Raw genomic sequence first — 27526 nt, forward strand, 5'->3', positions numbered from 1 at the left:
AATGAAGCAATAACATGAAAATAAAATCAAAATATTACAGAATAACTTTACTTATAAGAAAATCATCATAATGATATCAAAATAGTTCAAATAATGAGAAAAAAATTCATAATAATACGAGAATAAATATGAAACTGAAAACAAAAAGTCATAATATTACAAAAAAAAGTTGAAATAATGTGGAAAAAATTGTAGTAATATGAGAATTCATACAAAAGAAAAAAAGTCAAAATATTGGGAATAAAATCATAACAGTACAAAAATAAAGTCGTAATGATAAGAAATAACAGAGAATTTCAACACCAAAGAATAATTAAACATTAAATTGATTAATGTTGATCATTTTGTGAATTTATACTTTGGTATCAGTTTTACAAATAAATAAATATTTTATATTTTAACACATTAGAATCAAATTAATTATCAGCAGCAGGACTTTGAAAACGTCTTCATGACTTTACAAAAAACATTTGAGCCGAGAAATAAACTAATTACTAAAATGACTCCGTAAACTTTATAAAACCAAAATCTGACGTTTAAAATGTGACATTTATAATATAATGCAACCAGAATTAAAGGTTTAATAATAATAATAATAATAAATGATCAATCAGCAGAGAGACGACCGGATGCTTTCCTGTTCCCAGAAACCTTCACTCTGCTTCCCGACCAGAACCTGAAGATGTTCTGCTGCCAAATTAACCGTCTGAGCGCCGGGACTCCCACCGGGTCCGGCCGGTTCCGCCGGGCCCAGCGGGTCCGCCGGGCCTGGCGTCAAGGCCTAACGAGTAATGAGCCTCGCCGGCCGCCATGTTGGAGTGAAGCCAACTTCCCCAGATGTCGGAGCGAAGCCGGGAGGTAATGCATAATGCAAAACGCTCGTTAAATCCTGAAGAAACAAAAAACACCAGCAGCTGAAAAATGCTCAATAATAAACTAAGATTCCAGCAGAAGCTGCAGATGAATAATTACTCTGAGAGAAATCCATTAGCAGCAGAAACGAGCAGATTGAAAACCTTCAAACCCGAAACCATTAAAACCAAAATTACTCCGAGTCTTCAGCTCAGAGGCTGGAGAGGCGAGAAAACGAGCAGCGAAACCAGAAGAGGTTCAGATAAAAGGGCAGCGACTGAGGAAAACTGTGGAAAATAAAGATTAATGCATCAACGATCAGCAGACAGCTCAGAAAAATAAGTCCTGAAAGTTTAGACAAATTAGAAACGATTAATCGAATTAATTATGATTAATCGAAATAATCGTCAACTCGTGTTGTAATCAATTAATTGTTAACTGGAGTATTAAGAGTCAAAAACATTAATTCTGATGAAAAAGCAACAATATCAGGACAAAACTGTAGAAAAAACTAAAATGTTTAATTTAAGATTTAAATAAACATTTTGTCTACAAATCTGATCGACCCAGAATTTATCACCTGGCAGTTTTAACTTCACCTGGTTAAAAAAAACCATCTTATTAAGCACCTTTTGAGATTCAGTTATCAATCACTTAATGCAAAAATGAATCGATTAATCTGCAAGTGATGAAGAGTTCACTGAAAGAACGCTGTGGTTTTTTATTATAGACGTTAAATGTGTTTCTTCTTATTAAAAACAGAAACTAAAATGTTTATTTGCTTTTATAATACTGTACAAAAATTATCTACAGTAGCTTTTTAATTTAAAAAAAATCAGCAGAATGTAGTTTTTTAAACGATTAATCGATTAATCGTCAGAATAATTGATAGAATAATCGATTACCACAAATAATCGTTAGTTGCAGCCCTAAATGAGAGCGAAGTAGAGATCAGAATATTGAATTTTTTCTTCTAACTGCGAATTATTTTACAATACGATCCTGTGTGTGAGGATAACAAGAAAAGTTTGTTTAAATTTGAGTTTTTCTCATTTTTATTGGTGAAAAAACGAAACCAGAGCATCAGAATCGTATAATCAGAAACATCTCAGAGCAAAGCAGGACAAAAACCCTAAGAAAGAATTTGTGAATAAAAACTAATATTTTCTTCATTCATATCCTAAAATCTTCAGTTCATGCTGATTTTTGCTACAACCATTAATTCATGTATAAATCAGTAACTAAACACAGGAAAATTAAAACCAAGTAGAAAATTCAGCTTCACTCCAACAGAGTTAATGAAATGTGATTAATTTAAACTATTTTTAATTAAAAACCTTAATATTTATATTAATATCTGATTCTGAACATCTGATAAATGATTATAAAAATGAAAATAGGTTTCCTGTCAGTTTGGTTTTAATCCAACATTTTTAATTAACTGCAAAATATTTTCTTTCTGGAGAGATTCAAAAGGAAAGTGGTTGAAAAAACTATGAAAGAAAATCATATTCATAAATTTTAATATTTTGGTTCTTTGTATTTTTCACCAGAGAGGCTTCAGACTGAGCCGGACGCTCAGACTGATTCACTGAGAAAACATTTCAATCACGACATGCAGGAAGTTCTTCGAAGATACTAAATCATTTCAGTTCAGTTGTTTAAGTCACTGAACCACAGAAACGATCAAGGAAGCAAACAGACATCAGACATGGAGCAAAAAGGGTCTGAATAATCAGGAGTTAATGAGGGAACAGGATGTTGCCTTAAAACTGGTTTGAAAGTGTCTGAAACTCTCGCCCTCATTCCTGACGAGCCTCCTGTCAAACCTGCCAGTCGGTCGGCTTTTCACTGATTCAGGCTTTTAAAACAACCAAGAAGAAAATCATCCATGATTCAACAGTCTAGTCGGTCTCAGCACTGATTCAGCCAGATTACGTCACAGTTAGTGAAAACATCAGAGTTACTGAGATCTGGGAGCAGATCAGTGAATACACCTAAACCCTAACCCTGACCCCTGACCCCAACCCTAACCCTAACACCGGAGCAAAGCCTGATGGACACCGTTAGCATTTATCACCTCAAGCTAGTGAGCATTAGCATTTTTATCCATTGCTAAACCAGCATTTCTAACACAGACATTTATTTAGGCGTTTTATGTTAGTAAACAGTTAGCATGTCAACACAATGGTAGTTAGCATATTTAGCTAACATCTGTTATCATGCACAGCCATTACTTACACTGAGAAATATTTTTCACTAGACCTCAAAAAAAAATCCTTTAAGGCCAAATTTATCCAACTTTGTTCCAGATGATTAAATTACATTTCTGTCCATTTTAGGCGTTTTATTGTGAAATGCCAAGAGGAGACCGATCCAAACATGAAATGCTTTGAGTGATAAAATCTCTCTTTAGAAATGACTCATAGTTTACAGTAAAGTCCCGTGTTTTCATTAAGAGTGAGAGCTTAACAGATTAAATCTGCTTCAACTGAGAGCTCGGAGGACGCAGCGACGGATAAAGATCCCTGATCCTCTTTTTGTGGGAAGATTCATCGCCTGGATTCCTACCAGCTAATGAGAAAAGTCATCAGATGCCTGTTTGAGGTGTTGCTCATTCCAGACAGTTTGACATATAATGAGTAAAGAGATAAACAAAGAGGACAAAAGGACAGATCGCTCTAAAGACCGGCTAAATGCTCCAACAGTGATGCATTCCTGCCTAAAGCCCCATAGAGACAAAAACAAGTAGAAAAAGACACGACTATCCAATGACCTCATTAACAAGCTAAAACATCGTCTTAAAAGAGATAAAGTGAGTAAATTAGGACTTCAGCTTCAAGTTTCATCTATAAAACTAACTCGGATCATGTTGCAGAGACGATCGAGTGGATTTAAAGGAATGTTGTCAGCTGCAGGACAACAGGAGCAGCTCAGAGTAAATATGAGAAGAGCTGCAAACACAGACAGACTTCCCACCTTTACAAAACATCCTGACAGCTGACAGACAGACAGACTCCACCCTGCTGCAGCACGACATCCACTCCTCTTTACGCTCCCCCTGTTTACCGACTTCATCTTAAATCATATGAAACGGCGTCAAAGATTTCACCAATATGTACAAAAAGAAACTAAAACACACAAAAAATCCCCGATCCTGCAGTTTAGAGCCACTTTATGCAGGAATAACCTAGAAATATAAGAATAGAATCTGTCTGAGGTTTTCCATTTGTGAAAAATATTTAAATATTTCAGGGAGCTCATGAAAGGAGGAGTTGTTTCGACTGCCAGGCCAAAAATAAATTCCAGCATTTTTGCCCACAATGTTTTAAAATAATGACTGAATTTTCATCGAGTTTAATTAAAATTCAACAAGCTGAACAGAAGCAGATAATGTAATGTTTTCTTCAGTTACTAAAACCACAGACTGTCCAGTAAACGCATATAAACAAATTTCCCCCCATGTTTTTTTTCAATCCGTATTTAGGATTTATTGAGTTAAAACCAGATTCTATATCTTTCTGAAAAGTTACTTAGAAGTTATTTTTATCTTAAGACATTTGCACTACAAACTGGACCAGAAACACTCAGTAAGATTCTGATTTTCTGTCTACAAGCAACACTTCAGCCACAGTTTGGAAATCGGGGAACATTTTTCTGTTTGAAGCGATCAGAAGTCTGCAAAACTCTGAACGAGTGTTTCAGACGAGTCGCAGTTTGAGTTTTCTGGCGGTCATATTGGATTATTTAAGGTTCTGAAGCGTCCAAAAACTTTTCCAGCTCTCATCTCCTCATTAGCATAACGATGCTACAACTGAGGTAGCAGGTTTCAACACCAGGTATGTCTGAAATACTATGAGATCATCCGACTTTTATGACATGACTAAAGGCTCAGGTAATGTGAACAGACAAACATTGAAAGCAGGTATCAGCAGGGAGCGGAGTAAGCTTTGTAAAAACAGTGACATCATCCAGGTAACTCTTTCTCACAGACCAGATTTATGGAAATTGGAAGAGTCACAAAACCCAGGCAGAAAGCCAAATACATCAAACATCAGCAGAAATAAAAAATATTCATTTGCTAAGGTTTATAAAAACAATAATGTGTGCAACCTCCAGGAAAAACAATTTGGCTCTTAAGGCCTTCCGTAGGGATTCACAAACCACAAAGAACAATGTTTAAATTTAATCTCAAAATGAGTGTTTGCAGTTTTACTGTTTTTATGCCATTTATGTACCGAATCTCTACCAAAAATGACACAAAATTTCATTTTTAATATTTTTTAGTCATTAGGTCACAAATAAATTGTGGTTTTTCTTCATTCATGAAAATATATCAACTCGCTTTTGGTAAAAGTTGATTTTTTTCTAAAACCCAATAATAGAAGCTGGGGATGAACATTTTGGTCGATAACCGATATTTACCAATATTACATTTATTTTCCTTCCATTCTGACATAAAATTACCACAAAGCATTGCTTTTCAGCTCCAGTTACCCACAATCCTTCACTGCATCACCGTCACATGACCAAACAAAAACCACATGACCAACGTCTTTCTGAACCAACAACAAGATGGAAACAAACATCAGCTGTTCGTATCGACCCAGATTTACTGACAGATCGATACGCTAAGACTGAACGTCGGCCGATTCCTGATTGGTGAAAGGCATCCGTTGGGTTGAAATTAAAAACAAAAGCTGATTAAAGTCTGAAGAAACGACTTTAATAAACTTGATTTTATCTTGATTTTGATGAACCAGCGACCGAAATGAAGAAAGAACAGATTTAACGTTGAAACAAGCCATGAATAATTAGTTGAAGAAAGAGAAATTTAGATGATTCTTTGTGACAGTTTGGTGACAAAATTTCCAAACATGAACATTTCCGTTACATTTCCAGGTTAAAACCACCAGTTCTGAGTTGAATTTAACAAAATAAAAGCTTTAAAAACATTTATTTTTCAGAGCTTCAGCGTCTTGTCAACGTTCTGCAGCCCAAATAACCCAGACTGATCAGACTAAAGCCGACGGCGGGCCTGGAAACAGCCCACTGGGTTTGTAAAGACCAGCAAAACCAGTAAACCCAGTCCAAACAAAGACAGGAGAATGGGTCTGCTCACGTCTGCTGGACATTACGCACGACAAAACCGCAAAGACGAGGGATACCTAAAGGAAGAGTCACGGCCTGTTCAAACAGCGAGAAAACAATGAACAGTGGATTAGCATAGCTTGTTAGCAGCAGCATTTAATCCACTAAACTGTAACCTGAGCAGGACAGGAAGTAGCAGCTACCTGCCGTTATTTAGTAAAAACAGTTCTGGGAAAAACAAACACGTCCAGCTGGACGAATGTCCTCCAGTTTGACCTGCTCAGTATTTTAAATGAGAGGCCAGTGGGACAGGAAACGCAGCCTGTAGGTTAAAACATCAAGATCAATGTCTAAAGAAAGGAGCAACTCGCTGGTGGGTGTGTGCCGAGAAAACCTGAGAGAGAAAACAGTTGTTTTCCCGTTGGTCTGGTTGGTTAACTTCCTGGGCTGAAGAAAAGGGAAGAATGCCGTCCACTTAACGCACCGCGGACAGAAACAGAAAGCCGCCGCGCGCCTGAAGCTAACAGATTTAATTATTTTAACAAAGAGGAAGGAGGAAAGAGTCCAACAGCAAAGATATCCACAAAGAAAGGCCATGAACTGGTGATGCACAGAGCTCAGATATAAACTTGATTATTTCTGCTTTAAATTTATACTAAGAAAGCCAAACTAGTGCTGAAATTATTCTACTAGCATACGCTGTCATAAAAAACAACACGATGCTTCATAGCAACATTTAGCATCAGCAGCCATAGCTATAGCACTGCCCAGTGTTATAATACAAAATCAGGCCAAACTAAATGTACAAATACTAGAAAAGTCCTGAGCATCTCCAGATTATTAGCATTTAGTAGCATTGAAATGAAGCTTCCTTCTGTTAGCAGAGGCTAAGCTAGCAAAGACAGCAACTTATGAGTTACAAACTGAAAACGCATCTTTTGAGAAACAGAATATAAACAAAAATTAGTCAAATATGATTAAGGAGCTAAATAAGTAAAATAGCAAACATGTTAGCATTCTGCTACTGTAGCTAGCTTTGGGGGCTAATTGGTTAAAAGAAGTTTTTTTGACACATTTAATTTTGTGTAAGATTTTAGTTCAGTATTTGTTAGTGAGACGTTTCTTTAAACTGTAGCTGCAGTTCAATAAATTGAGTTTTTCCATAAGAACAAACTTAAACATGAGGTTTTATTTTACAAATTGCAGAGAAATTTCAATTTGAAGTATTCTCAGCCAAATGGAGCAAACCGTTTCTACAGATCAGAGATCTGCAATTATCAAGAAATAGTTTTAAAATAATCAACATTTTTTGTTTATTGAGTCGACGATATATTCTGTTAATATTCATGATGTTTCCAAACTACAAAACCTGCTGACGTTGTTGGGAAGTGTTGGCTACAAAGACGACCAACTGACAGAAATATATTTAAAATTATGACCAAATATAAATATTGTACCTTTATTTTTAATAAAAATGGCACAATGTAGCACAACTGATATCCTGCAGACGCATTATTAATTATTTGGTAAGTGGACTTTTGTTTGTCTTTATTAACACTTTCATAATAAATGCAGCTAAGCACTGAACCTTTATTGTTAAATTATTAATTATTGTCTGATCAGAAACGCCTGTTCTTGACTGCAGCAGGTTTAAAGACTTTGGAGCGTAAACAGCCACCGTCTCTCCAGCCAAGTTCAGATTTCAGATCTTTATCTGAGCTGCCAACTTGAAACACAACAAAAGCATTAAAAGCAAATTAATAAAAGTGAAACTTCATTCCCAGCTTGCAGCTACATGCACGCCGTCGCCGTGCCAACGGTGAAAACCCGTCTAGACAGCGATCTGGATGGACTGGACCGTGAAGGTTTCACCTTTAACCTCTCCAGATGGCGGCTGTGCGGTTCCGCTCTTCAGGTCCAGAGTCCAGCCGGACCCGCCCGCCGGAGCGGCCTGAAGGAGGGAGCTTCATGGTCAGGGTCGCCGCAGGTCCGGTCCTGTTTGGATCGACTGAGTCAGAACCGCTAACTGAGGAGTTACGCAACTCATGAAGAGGTTCTCTACTGGATCAGAATAAGCCAACAGGACTTTAACTGAAACATAAGTAAACTCTGTTTTGGATTATTTAACAACACAAATTAACCTCTGCAAATAAAAATCATTTCTAATGATTCGGTTCTGAACCGAAGAATCTGATCCAAAACAACCTGATGAGTAAAGTAATCACTCCCTGAGCGCTGTTGACCCGCTCTGCTTTGCTGGATTCATTTAGCGTTTAATCCAACTCCAGTCCGTTTGTCTGGAAAGTCCGGTCCGGTCCGTTTGGTGAGGCATGAACTCTGGTCGCCTAAAAACCCGAGTCTCGGTTTGGTTGAAGTCAACTGGAACATGTGAACGCTAAGCGGACCGGAGACCATTTTAAAAACAGGAAACGGACTACAGAGCAGGGCATTCTGGGTAAAAACAACCAAAAATAAGCTAGCATGCTAGCTTAGCGCTAGCATGAGAAATAACTCATGAAATTATTCAACCGCTAAAATCTGACAGCATTTTATTTTACATTTTGTGAAGAAGGAAGTTGCACTCAGTGACCCCTTCCATAGTTCTCGGTGCAGCGCCCCCACAGGCGAGGAGGGGAACAGGTTTTTCAAACAGTTTGGTTCATTTGACAAAAGAGAAAAATGGAGCAAATGATGCAACTTTGGTCCCCAATCAAACTGAGTTTCAAGGAAAAAACATTGCAGCCAAACTGGAGGATTTTCCAGCTGAACTCTGTAAATATGGCCTCTCCTGAACTACTGCTGGTCTCAGCGTGAGAAACTCTCTGGTATGCACATATCTCCCTTCACCGACCAAAATTGGTTTGATTCCATTCATTCCTCAAACAGCAGAATGAAGCCAGCACGCTTCATAAATTCCTCCTGATAAAACCAAAGTTCATCTCCGCGCAGGAAAAACATGAATTTATGGCTTAAACTGACTGTATCAGCAGTCAGCTGGCAGCTTATGGTCCTGAGGAAAGTTAATGTGTCACCAGCCTCACTGCAGGTGATTGGTGTTTAATCTCCAGCCTGATTAGCTGATGATGGCCTCCACTGCCAGCAGCCTGAACTGTTTACTCTGGAATAAAAAGACCTTCTGATGGATTAAAAACTAATTCCAGCCATTTCACTACATAATTCAAACTCTTACTTAAAGTTCAGTTCCGCCTGTTTCAGATCACCAGGTGTTCTGGTTACGCTGCGGCCCCTTTAAGAGCGTTTTACCAAAGTCGCCTTCCTGACCTCTGTGAGTGAAGCAGCCCCGGATCTCTGACCCCAGCAGGTGAACCCAACCATCAGCCTCTTACCTGTTCGCTGCTCGGAGTCTCCGCTGTTCTGCCGCCAACTGACAGGCTGCGGTCTGAGGCTGCGCCGTGGGCGGGGTCGACTCACCTGCGGCGCACCGGCGCTCTGACGCACCCAGAGTCACCGTGGGAGGAGACAGGGAGGGGCGGAGCGCCGCAGGACTCTGACAGGGTGTTTTATTTAGACCAGCATGGTTTGGATTCCGATTAGAAAGTTTTTCAAAGGCGTGAGATATTCCTTTCTCACTGTGTAAAAACCTTTTATGGGAATAACAAAAGAATCTGTCCATGCTTAGATATTTCTGGAATGTTCTCCGCTCTGAATGCCAAATAAACAAATCAAACTTTTGTACTTTTCACTGATGACATTTAAAAGTGATCTTAAAAACACTTTGAAACATTAAAAAAAAATTATAAAATGTGTTTTTGCATCAGAATTTGACATTTGGTTTAAAACAGCTCAGTTTTATCTTCAACCTTTGCTAGTAAAGAATAGCTTTCACCCTGTGGCTGTAGAGATGTAAGGAAGCCCATTTCCACTGTGAAGTAAGAAAATAAAATCCTAACAGGAAGCTGTAAGTACATGTAAAAAGTCACATCGTTTCTGAGCTTTAAAAACAGTTGAAAACAGCTGCGCTAACCCTATAGCGTTAACATTAGTTCTGCTAAGTAGCAGAGTACTTGGTGGAAGCTAATGCTAAAGCACGAAAGAAACAAAATTCAGATGTGTTGATACCCTCCAGGTGTTAATGCTACACAATGTACGGCTTCCTGTACGGTTTGAGCTTCAGGAAGTTTACAATTGTTGAGTTTTGCTAACTCTGTCGCTAATTTAGCCTGACTGACCGCAGGGGGCGTCGGTCAGAAAGCACAGAGGACTTCAGGAGATTTTAAACTGTACTGTTGCATTCTGGGTACAGAACAAACATTATTTGCTGCTCTGCATCACAGGTGGAGAACGGGAGGAAACAGAACATGAAAAACGTCACCCACTTCAAAATAAGAGCATGAATATAAACATCTAACTCCCCAAAGAATATTTAACAATTGATAACCAAGACCAAAAGTCAAACTTTGTTCAACTGGAAGTTTAAAAATCAACCTAAAAAATTAGCTAAATCAAAAATTATCTCTCTGGATTTTATCCAGAAATATTAATTTAAGGGAGACTAAGAGCGCTAAACGCTTTGAGTTAGCAAAAATGCTAAAGTTATCAAAGATGCTAAGGTGTTAAATGAATCAGCAGAATTGAGTTAAAACGTCACAAAATGTAAATATATGATGCAGTTTTGGTCGACACCTTCACCTGACGCTTTAACAACCTGACTCCGTAAACTACTTGGACAATGTTTATAAAGCTGTTGCCATGGTTACCGTGGCCCGCAGGTAAGCTTACGGAAATGCCAAAGTTAAAGTCCGATGTCTTGTTGACCCACTCTCTAATTTTAACCAGATTCATTAACTTTCATGACGTCAGATGGACAGGAGAGCAAAGCGAGGACGTTTCCGCCGGTTGCTCAACCAGGTGTCACTCAGTGCTGCTGTGTTGGGAAACGCTGCAGCCACGCCTCACATTCCTCCGATCAGAAGCTGGAAACACCCACCCAAAGCAGTTCACACACACACACACACACACACACACACACACGGCTTCAAGTGGCCGTGAGTAATGCTTCATTCAAATCCCTCATTCCTGTAAAGCTGATCTGTTGTGACAAAGCTGCGGCTCACAAATGTTCCAGAACATTTCTGAATAAATTATCTGCACCACCTTTCCCAATTAAACAGAGTATAATTTCACAGAACATAAAGCTCTTTATTTGACTGTTCTTCCATTTTCTATCTGCAGTGTCAGAACCAACCTGTTGACCTTAAAACCAGCTGATTCTGAGTTAGCAGGTGAAATGTTGTGGTCGGTTCTTCGCTCCTGCAGGACTTTGCGTTGTGTCACCTGGACGTTCAGGGTGTGACGGCTAATAAAAGGAGAAACGTGCAGCGGAGGGGAGCGTCCAGGTGAGCACAACCTTTACTCACACCGGCAGTAACTTATGTAACGTCCTGAAGGTTCGGTGCGTCTGCGGTTGGACGGCAGTAATCCTCCGTTTCCTGGTGGTTTCTGTCCATGTATTTGTAATGTTAGTTTTCCACATTCCATTCTGGTTTTGAAGAGATCGTCATCATTTTTGTACATTGTTTCAAATAAAGTGACTGAATTTCAAAAACAACACACAAACTTCTAATCTAAAGAAAATGTGACACTCATACCACATGTACATTCAGAACTACGAAACTGTCCAGACTGTAACGCAGCCGAAACTTAACTCCATGAGTAAAAAGTAAACAGAATGAGTACATTTAATAATTCCAATAATAACTCCTCAACAGTTCCAAGTGTTGAAGCAAAAACCATTAATATAACAACCAAGGGCGTAGACCCCATCTCATTATGGGGGGAACCATAAACAGGAACATTTCCTAATATCAGTTTCGGGGGGTCGGCAAAGTTACAGTGAAAAGTAACGTAAAATGTGGTTTAAAACGTTTTTAAACCACATTGAAGCTGCAGGACCAAAAATGACTAGTAATGCACATCAAACGTGTTTTTCTAAGCAAACTGTTGAGAAAAAAAAATTCAAATGTTGCTTCTATGCGAGTTTTGTTCAGTCTGACTGATCTAATCTCTGCTACACCTTCACAAAAATTTAAGTTTCTAAATAAAAAAGCTTTAATGAGTAACAATTAAAATTCACCATTAACATTGATTTATTGAAATAGCTCCCAATTAAAGTTATGGGCTGTTTAAATTATAACTTAAGTTGCTTTATTTTTAAGCCTTTTTTCATTTTGGCATGTCCTGGATGACTGAGAACAAATAAGTAGATAGAAATGAATATCTGGGGGTATCATAACTTAAACATAACACTTAACACTTACAGCACCAGGGTTTATATAGAAAAATATTCAGATTGTATTTTTTGGTTTTAAACGCTCCATATTGAAGACAATGAGAAAGAAAAGCATAACTTTCTGTTTTTTCTATCTGTTCTCGGCTCCCACTCTGAGCTGGTCCACTTGCTCAGCCCCTCCTCCTGTTTCAAACTCTTCTAATTAACTAAAAGTTAAAGAGCTAAATATGAATGAGATGTTTGCTACCTTTGATAAGAAAGCTTAAGTCTATGAAAGCAGTGTAGCAGTTCAGCTAGTGAGGCAGTTTATCATGATTCAGCCAAAGTAAGAAAATAACAAACTCCAGTCTGATCTTTATTGTTGAGCAGTGAAAGCAAATAAAACATGTTACTTGTATTTTGCTTCAAGTATTTACTTACTGGAGGATTGTTTGTTAGTGCTGCAGAGCCATAGCTAACAGCTAACAGCTAGCTCCTCACTTAGCGGCTCTGAGAGCTTCAGCTGTTGCTCCTCGTACATTGGACTGAACCATTGTTCCAATAATGGTAGGAGGGACCTAACAACTCATTCTTATGTTTTTCTGAGGTGGTGTTACTAATGCTGAGGTCAACGGTTCATTTCCCGTACTGGCAAATTCAAATCTGAGGTGTTAAGAATATCAACACATATAAAAGGCCAAAACATAAAATATTATGGATGTTGATTTTGAAGAAATATTAGAATAATATCACAAACACCCTGTGAAAAGCATAACGAACAAAAGCTGTTTCTGTCTGGTTTCGAACCAGAGACCTTTTGCGTGTTAAGCAAACGTGATAACCACTACACTACAGAAACTGAACTTCTCTGCTTTGTTTCAGTTTGAGGTTCCAAATTTGAAGATGTCACATGCAACGCATCAAGTTTCCACAGAGGTTTGCACTCAGATGCCTGGATTCAGACAGACCGCTACGCCATATTACCCTTGCTGACCTTTAACCACCTCGATGAGAAGCCCTCATTGCATATGGCTGGTTAGCTCAGCTAGTCAGAGCGTGCTGTTCACAATGCCAAGGTTGTGGGTTCCATCCCCATACTGCCCAATCAACACTTGAAAATGAAAAAGGGTGGTAAATGATAAAAACACTTCAATATTAAAAATGCTTGAAACATTAAAACAATTTTTAAAATTAAATCAACATTTCAAAATAAAAGAAAGCTGGAAAATATTCCTCTACGCATGTTGATTTTGAAAAACATTAGAATATGAGGACTTCTTTCAAATCTTCATTGTGGTAAGATCATGTACGTTTTTCTTAAATCCATGGGAACTTAACAATCTGTGTGGCTGGTTAGCTCAGCTGGTCAGAGTGTGGCGCTAATAACTCTGAGGTCATGGGTTCAATCCCCATACTGGCCTCTTGAACAATATATTGATTCAGATAATCAACTTCAAAGTAGGAAGAGGATTTAAGATAAACTGTTTCATACATTGATTTTGAAAAACAGGAATAGGAGCACATTTATCAAATCTTCATTGTGGTAAAATCATGTAAGTTCTTCTTAAATCCATGGAAACTCAAAAGTTTGTAAGGTAGGTCAGCTCAGGAGGTTGGAGCGTAGAGCTGGTGCCGCCGAGGTCATGGGTTCAAACCCCATACAGGTCAATTCATATCTAAAGTCTTTCTGACAATCAAAATATAAAAAGGGTGAAAAATAAAACCAACACTTCAAAATATAAAAAGGGTGACAAATAAAATCAACACTTCAAAATATAAAAAGGTGACAAATAAAATCAACACTTCAAAATATAAAAAGGGTGAAAAATAAAACCAACACTTCAAAATATAAAAAGGGTGACAAATAAAATCAACACTTCAAAATATAAAAAGGTGACAAATAAAACCAACATTTCAAAATATAAAAAGGGTGACAAATAAAATCAACACTTCAAAATATAAAAAGGTGACAAATAAAATCAACACTTCAAAATAAACATTCAACACTTAAAAATGGGTCTGAAATACAATCAACTCTTGGAAAATAAAATATTATGCATGTTGATTTTGAAAAAATATTAGAAAAGAAACACTTTTCCCAAATTCCTTGTGCTAAGATTATGCAAGTTGTTCTTTAATCCGTGGAAACTCATCATTATTTTCGTTATTATTAGTGTGGTTCTATTAATCCTGAGGTTATGGGTCCAATCCGCATACTGGCCAATTCAAATGTAAATTCTGTCACTCAACACTTCAAAATAAAAATTGGTTCAAAAATAAAATGAACACATTAAAAATAAAAAATATCTCTAAAATAAAATCAACACTTCAAAATGCAACAAATTGCTATAAAGTATTCTTTTATCCAAGTTGTCTTTGAAAAACATTAGGATATGAGCGCTATTGTTAAGATCGTCTAGGTTTTTAGCAAATCGATGAAAAGTCATCACTCTGAATGGCCGGTTAGCTCAGCTGGTCAGAGCGTGGTGCTAAAAATCCTGAGGTCATGGGTTCAATCCCTGTGCTGGCCAGTTGAAACATAAATGGTTTCAGACAATTAGGACTTCAAAGTAACAAAAGGAGTTAAGTTAAACCATTTCACATACTGATTAAAAAAAACATTAGAATACCAGCACTTTTCTCAAATTTTTATTGTGGTAAGATCATGTACATATTTCTTAAATCCATGAAAACTCAGTAACTTGGTGAACAAACTGTCAAACTTATACTTGTGCCTAATTTCACATTAAAGTCCATAAACTAAGCCTGGGATCAAAAAAAAGTGTTGAAGATGTCAAGAACAGAGACAAATGGTTCTACTGAGACTTGAACTCAGATCACTGGATTCAGAGTCCAGAGTGCTAACCATTACACCATAGAACCACCAAGCCACAAATCTAAGTAATGTAGCCTCGATTTCAAAGATGCCTGCAGTGAAGTCGATTGGCAAATGAACCATCACGAAAACACAAGACTCTTGTTCTCTCACAAACACCCTGTGAAAAGCATAACGAACAAAAGCTGTTTCTGTCTGGTTTCGAACCAGAGACCTTTTGCGTGTTAAGCAAACGTGATAACCACTACACTACAGAAACTGAACTTCTCTGCTTTGTTTCAGTTTGAGGTTCCAAATTTGAAGATGTCACATGCAACGCATCAAGTTTCCACAGAGGTTTGCACTCAGATGCCTGGATTCAGACAGACCGCTACGCCATATAACCCTTGCTGACCTTTAACCACCTCGATGAGAAGCCCTCATTGCATATGGCTGGTTAGCTCAGCTAGTCAGAGCGTGCTGTTCACAATGCCAAGGTTGTGGGTTCCATCCCCATACTGCCCAATCAACACTTGAAAATGAAAAAGGGTGGTAAATGATAAAAACACTTCAATATTAAAAATGCTTGAAACATTAAAACAATTTTAAAAATTAAATCAACATTTCAAAATAAAAGAAAGCTGGAAAATATTCCTCTACGCATGTTGATTTTGAAAAACATTAGAATATGAGGACTTCTTTCAAATCTTCATTGTGGTAAGATCATGTACGTTTTTCTTAAATCCATGGGAACTTAACAATCTGTGTGGCTGGTTAGCTCAGCTGGTCAGAGTGTGGCGCTAATAACTCTGAGGTCATGGGTTCAATCCCCATACTGGCCTCTTGAACAATATATTGATTCAGATAATCAACTTCAAAGTAGGAAGAGGATTTAAGATAAACTGTTTCATACATTGATTTTGAAAAACAGGAATAGGAGCACATTTATCAAATCTTCATTGTGGTAAAATCATGTAAGTTCTTCTTAAATCCATGGAAACTCAAAAGTTTGTAAGGTAGGTCAGCTCAGGAGGTTGGAGCGTAGAGCTGGTGCCGCCGAGGTCATGGGTTCAAACCCCATACAGGTCAATTCATATCTAAAGTCTTTCTGACAATCAAAATATAAAAAGGGTGAAAAATAAAACCAACACTTCAAAATATAAAAAGGGTGACAAATAAAATCAACACTTCAAAATATAAAAAGGTGACAAATAAAATCAACACTTCAAAATAAACATTCAACACTTAAAAATGGGTCTGAAATGCAATCAACACTTGGAAAATAAAATATTATGCATGTTGATTTTGAAAAAATATTAGAAAAGAAACACTTTTCCCAAATTCCTTGTGCTAAGATTATGCAAGTTGTTCTTTAATCCGTGGAAACTCATCATTATTTTCGTTATTATTAGTGTGGTTCTATTAATCCTGAGGTTATGGGTCCAATCCGCATACTGGCCAATTCAAATGTAAATTCTGTCACTCAACACTTCAAAATAAAAATTGGTTCAAAAATAAAATGAACACATTAAAAATAAAAAATATCTCTAAAATAAAATCAACACTTCAAAATGCAACAAATTGCTATAAAGTATTCTTTTATCCAAGTTGTCTTTGAAAAACATTAGGATATGAGCTATTGTTAAGATCGTCTAGGTTTTTAGCAAATCGATGAAAAGTCATCACCCTGAATGGCCGGTTAGCTCAGCTGGTCAGAGCGTGGTGCTAAAAATCCTGAGGTCATGGGTTCAATCCCTGTGCTGGCCAGTTGAAACATAAATGGTTTCAGACAATTAGGACTTCAAAGTAACAAAAGGAGTTAAGTTAAACCATTTCACATACTGATTAAAAAAAACATTAGAATACCAGCACTTTTCTCAAATTTTTATTGTGGTAAGATCATGTACATTTTTCTTAATTCCATGAAAACTCAGTAACTTGGTGAACAAACTGTCAAACTTATACTTGTGCCTAATTTCACATTAAAGTCCATAAACTAAGCCTGGGATCAAAAAAAAGTGTTGAAGATGTCAAGAACAGAGACAAATGGTTCTACTGAGACTTGAACTCAGATCACTGGATTCAGAGTCCAGAGTGCTAACCATTACACCATAGAACCACCAAGCCACAAATCTAAGTAATGTAGCCTCGATTTCAAAGATGCCTACAATGAAGTCGATAGGCAAATGAACCATCAAGAAAACACAAGACTCTTGTTCTCTCACAAACACCCTGTGAAAAGCATAACGAACAAAAGCTGTTTCTGTCTGGTTTCGAACCAGAGACCTTTTGCGTGTTAAGCAAACGTGATAACCACTACACTACAGAAACTGAACTTCTCTGCTTTGTTTCAGTTTGAGGTTCCAAATTTGAAGATGTCACATGCAACGCATCAAGTTTCCACAGAGGTTTGCACTCAGATGCCTGGATTCAGACAGACCGCTACGCCATATAACCCTTGCTGACCTTTAACCACCTCGATGAGAAGCCCTCATTGCATATGGCTGGTTAGCTCAGCTAGTCAGAGCGTGCTGTTCACAATGCCAAGGTTGTGGGTTCCATCCCCATACTGCCCAATCAACACTTGAAAATGAAAAAGGGTGGTAAATGATAAAAACACTTCAATATTAAAAATGCTTGAAACATTAAAACAATTTTAAAAATTAAATCAACATTTCAAAATAAAAGAAAGCTGGAAAATATTCCTCTACGCATGTTGATTTTGAAAAACATTAGAATATGAGGACTTCTTTCAAATCTTCATTGTGGTAAGAACATGTACGTTTTTCTTAAATCCATGGGAACTTAACAATCTGTGTGGCTGGTTAGCTCAGCTGGTCAGAGTGTGGCGCTAATAACTCTGAGGTCATGGGTTCAATCCCCATACTGGCCTCTTGAACAATATATTGATTCAGATAATCAACTTCAAAGTAGGAAGAGGATTTAAGATAAGCTGTTTCATACATTGATTTTGAAAAACAGGAATAGGAGCACATTTATCAAATCTTCATTGTGGTAAAATCATGTAAGTTCTACTTAAATCCATGGAAACTCAAAAGTTTGTAAGGTAGGTCAGCTCAGGAGGTTGGAGCCTAGAGCTGGTACCGCCGAGGTCATGGGTTCAAACCCCATACGGGTCAATTCATATCTAAAGTCCTTCTGACAATCAAAATATAAAAAGGGTGAAAAATAAAATCAACACTTCTAAATGAACATTCAACATAAAAAATTGGTCTGAAATCCAATCAACACTTGGAAAATAAAATATTATGCATGTTGATTTTGAAAAAACTAAGAATATAAGCACTTTTCACAAATTCATATTATGTAAGTTGTTCTTCAATCCACGGTAACTCAACATTGTATATGCCTGGTTAGCTCAGCTGGTTTGAGCATGGTCCAGGGCTTAGCTCCCATCTCATTACTGGGGGGAAACCAGAAACAGGAACATTTTTTAAGACCAATTGTCAGGGGGTCATCAAAGTTACAGTGAAATGTAAATGTCAATCTGCAGGACCAAAAATGACTAGTAAATACACATCAAACGTGTTTTTCTAAGTAAGCAAACTGTTGAGAAAAAAAAATTTCAAATGTTGCTTCTATACGAGTTTTGTTCAGTCTGACTGATCTAATCTCTGCTACACCTTTACAAAAATGTAAGTTTCTAAATAAAAAAGCTTTAATGAGTAACAATTAAAATTCACCATTAACATTGATTTATTGAAATGGCTCCCAATTCTAGTTATGGGCTGTTTAAATTATAACTTAAGTTGCTTTATTTTTAAGCCTTTTTTCATTTTGGCATGTCCTGGATGACTGAGAACAAATAAGTAGATAGAAATGAATATCTGGGGGTATCATAACTTAAACATAACACTTAACACTTACAGCACCAGGGTTTATATAGAAAAATATTCAGATTGTATTTTTTGGTTTTAAACGCTCCATATTGAAGACAATGAGAAAGAAAAGCATAACTTTCTGTTTTTTCTATCTGTTCTCGGCTCCCACTCTGAGCTGGTCCACTTGCTCAGCCCCTCCTCCTGTTTCAAACTCTTCTAATTAACTAAAAGTTAAAGAGCTAAATATGAATGAGATGTTTGCTACCTTTGATAAGAAAGCTTAAGTCTATGAAAGCAGTGTAGCAGTTTAGCTAGTGAGGCAGTTTATCATGATTCAGCCAAAGTAAGAAAATAACAAACTCCAGTCTGATCTTTATTGTTGATGTGTTTCTTCTTATTGAGCAGTGAAAGCAAATAAAACATGTTACTTGTCTTTTGCTTCAAGTATTTACTTACTGGAGGATTGTTTGTTAGTGCTGCAGAGCCACAGCTAACAGCTAACAGCTAGCTCCTCACTTAGCGGCTCTGAGAGCTTCAGCTGTTGCTCCTTGTACATTGGACTGAACCATTGTTCTAATAATGGTAGGAGGGACCTAACAACTCATTCTTATTTTTTTGTGAGATAAATAGCAGATTTAGTTCGTTCTTTGTTTCTTTTGCCTTTTCTTATTGATATCATTTAAATGCAAATTCTTCAATGATTTTTTTGGGGGTGGGGGGCAATTCTAGACTTTTCCCCCCCCTGGGATTTACGCCTATGATAGCAATGCTAACAGTTTTCATGACAATGCTAATTCTAGCTATTAATGTAAAATGTAACATGCTCATATTACTGATCTTTAAAATTATAATCATTTATGATCATTAATAGCAACATTAGACCTTGAGAAACTGCTAAAATATTTTTGAAATACTGATGCTAACCATTTTTGACATGCTAACCATGTAATAATTGTTAAAATATTGCTAGGATGAAAACATCTTGCTAGTATCTTTTTAATGATCATGCTAAAATTTCTGACAGAATGAATATGAAATAATTTTTTTGCAGTATGTCATATTAAGGCAGGAGATGTTTAGAATGCTAACATAGTTTTGATATTACATGCTAAGTTGTTTAGACAACAACTGATAATCGTTAGCAAGTTAACAGTTGAAATGTTAGCTTCCTAGCACAATTTCCTGATATGCTAAAGCTGCAATAACATTCATCAATGAGTTTTAAAATGTTACCTGTTTTTTAACTACAATGCTAACGGCTTAATTGCTATTCGTAACACACTGAGTGATATTGCTTCATTATTTTATGAGGCTACCACCAAAACACATACAATGTTTAAGCTAATATGTCTATTCAAAATGCTAATATACATAATTCCAACAAACACATTGAATTGGTGTAATAATATACAATTTAAGTTAGATTCAATAACAAAAAAACAAAGTTTCCTCCTAAGGCTAACAGATACATTTTGCGGGTTTATCATATATTAAAGGTTTAATGTTATGAATCAACAGATCCAATATTTTTGGACCAAATATAACAAACTGACTGAAAATCTGTTGTTGGTGAAGTTCAACCTCTAAAACCTGCAGCTGTGCATCTGAGCAGCATTGAAATATTTCAGTTATGCAACCCAGTATGTTAAAAACAGTTCAATTAGAACTGACCATGTTTTCTCTGCAGGTTTAGACACGAAATAACAAAGAAAAATGACATCAAGACCAACCAGGAGGGCAGATCGAGGTCCAGCCCTCAGGGTCGGACAGATTACCTGTTCTCAATCCTTCCTTATCTCAGAGTTCTGGGACAAAACGTTGGACAGGTTGTGGTTATGAAAGCCGCAGATATACAGTAGATAGAACCGCTTTATCACTGGTTCCACCAATAACTGGATGTTTTTCAGTCTTACCTGGACTTGAACCTCTAGGCATGAGTGTGATTAATGTTTCATGAAGCAGATAAAATCTGTTCAGATGACTGAGGCTGAAAAGTGATGATGAAGTTGAAGGTTCTGGAAAACATTCGACATGGAGAGCGTCTGTGTTCCAGTGGAAACCCGACCACCAGGTCAACGAGTCCCGAGACCCGGTTCAGGTTCTGTTTGTCATCATGTTAAAACCAACACCTGGTGACCCGAACCGCAAATAAACCGGCACAAATTCAGATCAGAACTTTATGATCCTCATTCATCAGCCTGAGTCCCAGAGGTCAGAAGGTCATGAATCACATCAGTTTTAGGTTTCAGATGATTAATTTCTCTCATCCTGGGTCAACAGGAAACTGGAATGATTTTTGTAAATGTAAGAACTGGATCAATTTATGGAAGAATTGCTCTATAATAAAAAAATCACATTTTACAATTTTTTTTAACCCATTTGAGTTTCTGCTGATTCTAAAAACAGATGAAGCACTTAAAAAAATCCAGCTGTTTTTTGGCAATAAATTAATGTTTTCGGTGTCTGAAAAATGAGCCATTTTAAAAACCTCCAGAATGTAACGACACAAACCAGCAGGCACTGCCCGTTACCTAGCAACCCCAGCATAATTCTGCTTGTTACCAAGCAACCCCAGCAGAATTCTGCCCGTTACCTAGCAACCCCAGCAGAATTCTGCCCGTTACTTAGCAACCTCAGCAGAATTCTGCCTGTTACCTAGCAACCCCAGCAGAGCTCCATTTCATTTGGTCAGCTGGTTTTCCTGCTATATACTCTGTACAATGGCTGCAGGAAAAGACGACATAAAAGAAACCAAAATTTAGTCAACAATTTTGACAAAATTTCTAAAAGAAAAAGTAAGGTTTTAGTCAAAAATATGATTTTGTGGCAGTGAGGAAAGGTCGTTCTTTAAGTCGTGTCAATCAGCTGCTGATCTGGAATCATTCACTGACGTCTGGCTTTGAAGTCGACTTGATGGATTCATATCAAAACTAATACTTTGAAGCATGTGAGCTATTTCTCCTGACGTCAGATCGCCGGTGGGAAGAAACCGAAGAACCTCCTGAGTGACACATCACATCTGTCATCCTGAGCAGAGCGGAGCGGCTTTCAGCTGAGACCCAGAGGCTCCAGGCTGGTTTTAGCAGGCTGCTAACGCCGAGCCGCAGCATGAGCTCTGCACATGGCGACAGGTAAACAGAGAAAACACACTGCATGTTGTGGCGTAACAGGGAGACGATAAAGGAACCAATCACCTCTGAGAACCTTTGACCACTGGAGGGAACCTTCCAGCTTTCTCCTGCTACTCTCCAGTTATTAATAACATTCATTTTCTGTTTTTGTCTTCATAAAAGTGAGTTTGGACCCAAATGCAGGAGCCTGTTTATGTCGGTATGGCAGAGCAATACTGCCTAAAACCAGAGCCGTTTCCCCACCTGATGGTCCAGTAGACCCGTTTTGGTTCAGAACCAGAACTCCATCATCTGCTCCTCCTCCAGCTGCTGTGGTTCTGAGTCAAACCAACCCGTTCCCCTCCTGGCCTGTGGGGGCGCTGCACCAAGAACCACTGAAGGAAACGACACAAAAACCTCTGAAGACACTGAGAGCAACTTCCTGCTTCACCAGATGAAAACAAGATGGAGGCGGCAGAGCTGTTTAGCTAGCACTAACTGGGCTAACCCTAAAGCACTAATCATAAACATTACCTCTAATGCTAATGCTAATGCGTTACACCGACATGGTATTTAGCAGAAGCCAAAACTAAAACTGAACCCAATTTAATTAGAAATAATAAGAAACTAATGAAGTGATTGGAAATTGTATTATACATAAATGTTATCCTCTGTAAAACAAATGTTTGTCCCAAACATGATCATCCTTCTGCATGTTGGTTTTCATAAGTTCATAGTTTGATGTTTCTTTTTATGGTCAAATGATAAAATTCCCTTTTTGTTTCAGCAACCAGAACGTTTAAATTTAAATGAACATCCAAACATTTTGAAAGTGAAATAAATCAGATGGACTAAATGTCAACTTGTTCCTAAAACTGTGTGGTTTATCATATTTAACTGTCCTTTTCCATAAAACAGCCACTCACACATGAACAGATATAAAAACGACAGAAAAGTCCATTTTGAATTCAACTCATTATTGCAGTTAAACTGGTACAGATTAACAGATTACAAAGCTCATGGCACAGTCACTGAAAAGAGAAATGAGGCGTGTATGTACAACAAGAACGAAAAGTTAACAGCTCCGCGAATAGAACCGATGGGGGACAAAATGAGGAAACTGTAATCTGGGAGACGAGTATACAACAAAGAAAATATGTATGAAAAATTTCAAAAATAACATTAATTCAAATACATTTAGCAGATTCGATCCTAGTGTTCGACCCAGGTCCAAGTCAGAGCAGCTCAATCTGAACGGCAAACACTAAAAACTGCGACTGACGCCGCCTTGCTCTCCATCCGATCCGTTTTTGGGGAAATAGCTGATGAGATTGTTGGCAGGTATCTGCTCCTTTATATTAGCTCCAATCTTCTCCTAATATCATCATCATATATTAATCTCCAATCAGGTGCTGAGGGTTTTCCATTCATTCAACATTTACACGCCTTCTTCCAGATAACAAAAGCAGTCGTAGTCGACCCACAGCCACCAGGGGGCGCCGAGCTGATTTACACTCTTTGGCTACCAGTTAGTTGAAATTTGTCCAAAAATTTGTTCAACCATCCAAAAAACGTTTCCACAGATGTGTTCAACTCGGTTTTACAGTTTAAAAAAATAGTCAGACGCTGTGATTTTTGGCAGGAATCTAACAGGATTGTTGGCGAGTCGGCTCTGACCGAACCAAAACCAAAAGTTGGCACCGGTAAAAATCAGCGTTCGCTGTCTCTAGCGTTTCCACGGAAACCGGCTGATGACTATTTACACACATTTCTGCAACTGAAGACGTAACGAACGCTGCAAGGGAAAAACAAACGGGAACATTTTAACTTCTGATTCCTCGACTTGAAACCCTTAAAGATAAAAACGTAGTAAAAATTAAAAAACAAATGAGTTCTGAACTTTTGATCTCACTACATTTTCAATGTGACACATTTTTTTCCAACACACACTGAATTGTACTTTTTCATCTTTTAACAAAAAAAAAAGAAAAACAAAACGATACAACATATTTCTAAAACACAAAATAACAACCGTCTACATGTAAAAATATAACTTTTACATACACAATTTCAAAATAATGGTAAAGTTTGCAATTTTTGTTGCATACAATTTACAAATGTCTGTGTGTTGTTGTTGTGGAACTCCGGTCCCGTTATTTTTGTCCTGTGCAGGATGCCGTACTTGCCGTAACGAAGAATACGAAGCAGTCAAGGTGAAAATCTCTAACACTGAGGGGCGTCGCCTTTTCTGTCGGTTCAGTCTGTGACAAAATAACTGCTCCCCAAAAACAAACACTGATAATATCAATAAAAAACAGAAACGGCACCCTCGTTATATATCGTATATACTTTTGTACATTTATATATAGATCGATTTATTTATTCAATAGATTCTTTCCAGTTTCCTTGCCTTCCTGTCGGGTGTTTGGGATTCGAACGAAGCTGCTGGATGGCGAATTGTGTTCTTTTGTTTCCCTTTTGTTTTGTTTTTTATTCTTTTTACAGTTTTTCTATTAGACATGTAAACCAGAACAGACAAAAAAAGTAATAAGAAACAAAAATCATTCTTTAAAAAAAGAAAGAGCAAGAGAAGAGGGGCAAAAAAAGAGAAAAGAAATAGTTTTACAACAAACAACCACACACCGAGTACTGAAGACTACATGGGCTTACGGACAAGCCGATCAAATATTGATAAAAAGCTGATAAGCTATAATACAAGAAGAGACGCAGCTGTCCACCGTGGACAGAGGGTTGGGACAGGAGCCTGGGGCTGGGAGGACTGGGAGGACTGGGACAGGGGCTGGTCTCACTAAATCGAAGCGTCTATCCAGAACACGCCGTCTACTTACAGGTAAGCATACAGTACATTAAATACAGTTTATTTTTTTGTTTTTTTGCTTTATTTTTTATCCAAAAAAATACTTTTTTTTTTTTAACCTTTTTATCATTTTTTAAATTCCCAGGTCTGGTAAAAAACCTGACTGCATAGAAGCTAACCGCTAACAACAGGCTTCCCTAAGCTTGCATCCTATGAAAAGACCAGGAAACGTCTTCCTCCATGATATGGACTCTAAGAAAGGCACGTCGGTTCAACTGTCAGTGTTCAAATTGCATCTGTGGGGGGAGGGGGGTAAGGCCAGTTCAGTCCAGTAACTGGATTGGTCAAACTGGGGTGAAAGGAGGCTTCCAGACTGGGAGACGTCCCGATGGGTTCATGTCAGTTTTCATCGGATCGATGCAGAAGTATTAAAAACTGGAGACATTTACTGCAGTAACTTATTTTGAATAAAATGTACTTTTAGGAGTTTTTTTTTTTACTTTTATTTCAATAACATTTCTGGATTTTACTGAATGAAAAACAAACATTTTGTAACCAAAACCAGACACACACCTGCAGTTTCTGTTGAAGTTTTATTTAAACAAACTGGTTTGGAAATTTTTTTCTTCTATTTTTTGTTACTTCTATGAATTATTTTCATTTTGGTCCCTAAAATACAAAAATTTCTACTTGATGTTATATTTTGGCTCAATCCAAAGAGCTATTGTAGCTACTGATGCTGTTGGCAGGAACAGCCTGTAGCAGTCTGTGCTGCAGCAAATCTGAAGAAGCCTCTGACTGAAGACAGCCTCTTGGTTCAGTTCATCTGATGATGTGATTTTTAAATAATAAATGATTGATAATTTCATCAGTAACTCAGTATTAGAGTAAAATGATTGAAAATCAAAACAACAATATTATCGTTTATCGCAGTAACTTCTGGGATATTTTATCGTCCAGGAACATTTGTTATCTCAAACTTTCGTCATCCGTGATTTTTAGTGATGTTTGAATTTAATTTAACTTCTTGTTTAATGGAAACGCTGTAACTGTGGACTCGTCTGTAAATATTTCCACTTCCTGTTCTGACCTCTTGCTGCTGGTGAAAATCAGGATGAACTCTGAACTTTACCGCCCTGCGGCGGCGGCCATCTTGAAGCCCCCTTTCACCGGTGTCGGAGCGTGGGCAGGATTGGGATCAGAGCGGGAATGCTTCGGCGGCAGCGGACCCCGTCGCCATGGTGATTGTTCCCTGGCCTCCTCTGACCCTCGCTTTGTGTTTCCATGTTGGAGCTCTTGATTCAAGTAGCGGCTCAAGGAATGTGATTCGCTTTGCTGTCCAGTCCAAGTTTCCCTTCATCTCTCCATGATTTGTCGTGCTAAGCTAGCGTTAGCGTTGTTTGGTCTGCTCAGTGACTCTTCGCTCTATCCGGGCCGTTTGGTCGATAACTCCCAACCGTTTTTGTACTTTTACCTCTACAGAAACACGATGAGTTTGTGCAGGTTTGGACAGAAGCGCCTAAGCGCTCCTGCGGGGTGCCGGTTTGTCTTCTTCCTAAGCTTTCCTCGGGAAGTTTGAGGGAGGTTTTTTTCAGAATCCTCTCCCTAAGCGTCTATCCGAGAGGAGGTGAGGCACAGCTTCATCCACAGTGCGGCGCTAGAGTGCCGTGTCGAGGCTGCGATCAACCGCTGCGCAAATGTTGCGTTAAAAAACAAGAATCTCTTTAAACACTTTGTGATATGTTTGCTCCCTCCTTAACCCCAACCTTCCTCGCTGCCCGCCTCAAGTTTTAAACTTTTTCTGTTTTCTTACACACATATATATATATATATATATTTACCATATATATTTATATAGAGCCTTTTTGTCCTGGGAATGCTGATAAAACACGTAGCACAAGAGTTCCTGGGGCGGATCCAAAGGAATTTGTCTGTTGCCGTTTCAAAACGTCCGGAAAGCGACGAATGCGACTCTGAAGTCCGATTTTCTCGACTGAAGAGGAAGAAGAAGAAGAAGATGGCGGCGAAGAGGAGACGACAGATCACAGAGGAGACGAAGGCGGATCTGACCCGGAGGAACTACGTGGTCGGGCTGGAGCGAGAGGCGGCGCGCGTGATTGGTTGGTGGAGAACGCCGTCAGAGGAAGTGGTCACTCATCATCCTGATGAACTCTGGCACCTTGGACCTGCGGAGGAAACGGAAACCGGGTCAGAAGAGGCGACTTTACCCTAAACACAGGAACAAACCGAGACGGTACGCCAGGGGTGTCCAAAGTGAGGCGCGGGGGCCACATTTGGCTGTTTGCAGAAATCTGAAAGGTCCAAATTTGACCTTTTATTTGGAAAGACTTCCATAACTTTTCAAAACAAAAAGCATTTTTATTTTTTTAGTTGTATTTTTTGCTTTTTTTTAATATAATAATTAGGACCACAAACATCCAGCGACTTTTTTACCCAAAAGACATTAAATTTATAATACAGCAAATGTTTTGGCAGTAATGGTCCCCCATATAGACTAAAAGATTTATCACAATATCTTTCAGTACTATTATAATGATAAAAGTGACAATATGAACTATTTACTCTTCGTTTTTTAGGCAACTATGTTAAGGATACACTGATACAAAAATTAGGCCGATATCGATATCCGATATTAATCGCTGTTATGGCCGATAACCGGTATTTACTGATAATCTATAGATTTCACTACAGCTTCGACACCTTTCGGAACTGTACGGATAATCAAACGGAAACATTTCAGAAATAACA

General features: G+C 38.0%; 2 protein-coding genes and 5 non-coding genes across 12 annotated transcripts in view; all 7 read right to left on the minus strand.

The window, feature by feature from the left end:
- The window catches only part of LOC106908718 (uncharacterized), a 44228-nt gene extending 34874 nt beyond the window's left edge, over nt 1-9354 (minus strand). The window contains exon 1 of one of the 2 annotated variants that reach the window (XM_014974881.2): nt 9291-9354. The gene's annotated coding sequence lies outside the window, so the exon portion shown is untranslated. The remainder of the gene's footprint in view (nt 1-9290) is intronic. The other variant, XM_088011212.1, reaches the window with a different exon arrangement.
- Nucleotides 9355-12958: 3604 nt separating this feature from the next.
- On the minus strand, nt 12959-13031 carry trnav-aac (transfer RNA valine (anticodon AAC)). Its single transcript has one exon. It is a non-coding gene; the product is annotated as a tRNA-Val (tRNA).
- A 1952-nt stretch (nt 13032-14983) lies between these two features.
- trnaq-cug (transfer RNA glutamine (anticodon CUG)) lies at nt 14984-15055 on the minus strand. Its single transcript has one exon. It is a non-coding gene; the product is annotated as a tRNA-Gln (tRNA).
- Nucleotides 15056-15194: 139 nt separating this feature from the next.
- On the minus strand, nt 15195-15267 carry trnav-aac (transfer RNA valine (anticodon AAC)). The gene has a single exon. It is a non-coding gene; the product is annotated as a tRNA-Val (tRNA).
- Nucleotides 15268-17034: 1767 nt separating this feature from the next.
- Nucleotides 17035-17106, minus strand: trnaq-cug (transfer RNA glutamine (anticodon CUG)). The gene has a single exon. It is a non-coding gene; the product is annotated as a tRNA-Gln (tRNA).
- A 139-nt stretch (nt 17107-17245) lies between these two features.
- On the minus strand, nt 17246-17318 carry trnav-aac (transfer RNA valine (anticodon AAC)). The gene has a single exon. It is a non-coding gene; the product is annotated as a tRNA-Val (tRNA).
- A 5577-nt stretch (nt 17319-22895) lies between these two features.
- Nucleotides 22896-27526, minus strand: part of tcf4 (transcription factor 4) — a 181018-nt gene continuing 176387 nt past the window's right edge. For all 5 annotated transcript variants that reach the window (XM_088011215.1, XM_088011217.1, XM_088011216.1 and 2 more), the window contains one exon: nt 22896-26943. In XM_088011215.1, coding sequence (XP_087867341.1) covers nt 26895-26943 — 49 coding nt within the window. In that variant the 3' untranslated portion in view covers nt 22896-26894. The remainder of the gene's footprint in view (nt 26944-27526) is intronic.

Source organism: Poecilia mexicana, unplaced genomic scaffold (assembly GCF_051168715.1).
Source record: "Poecilia mexicana isolate PSO_F unplaced genomic scaffold, ASM5116871v1 scaffold_12, whole genome shotgun sequence".
NCBI lineage: Eukaryota > Metazoa > Chordata > Actinopteri > Cyprinodontiformes > Poeciliidae > Poecilia > Poecilia mexicana.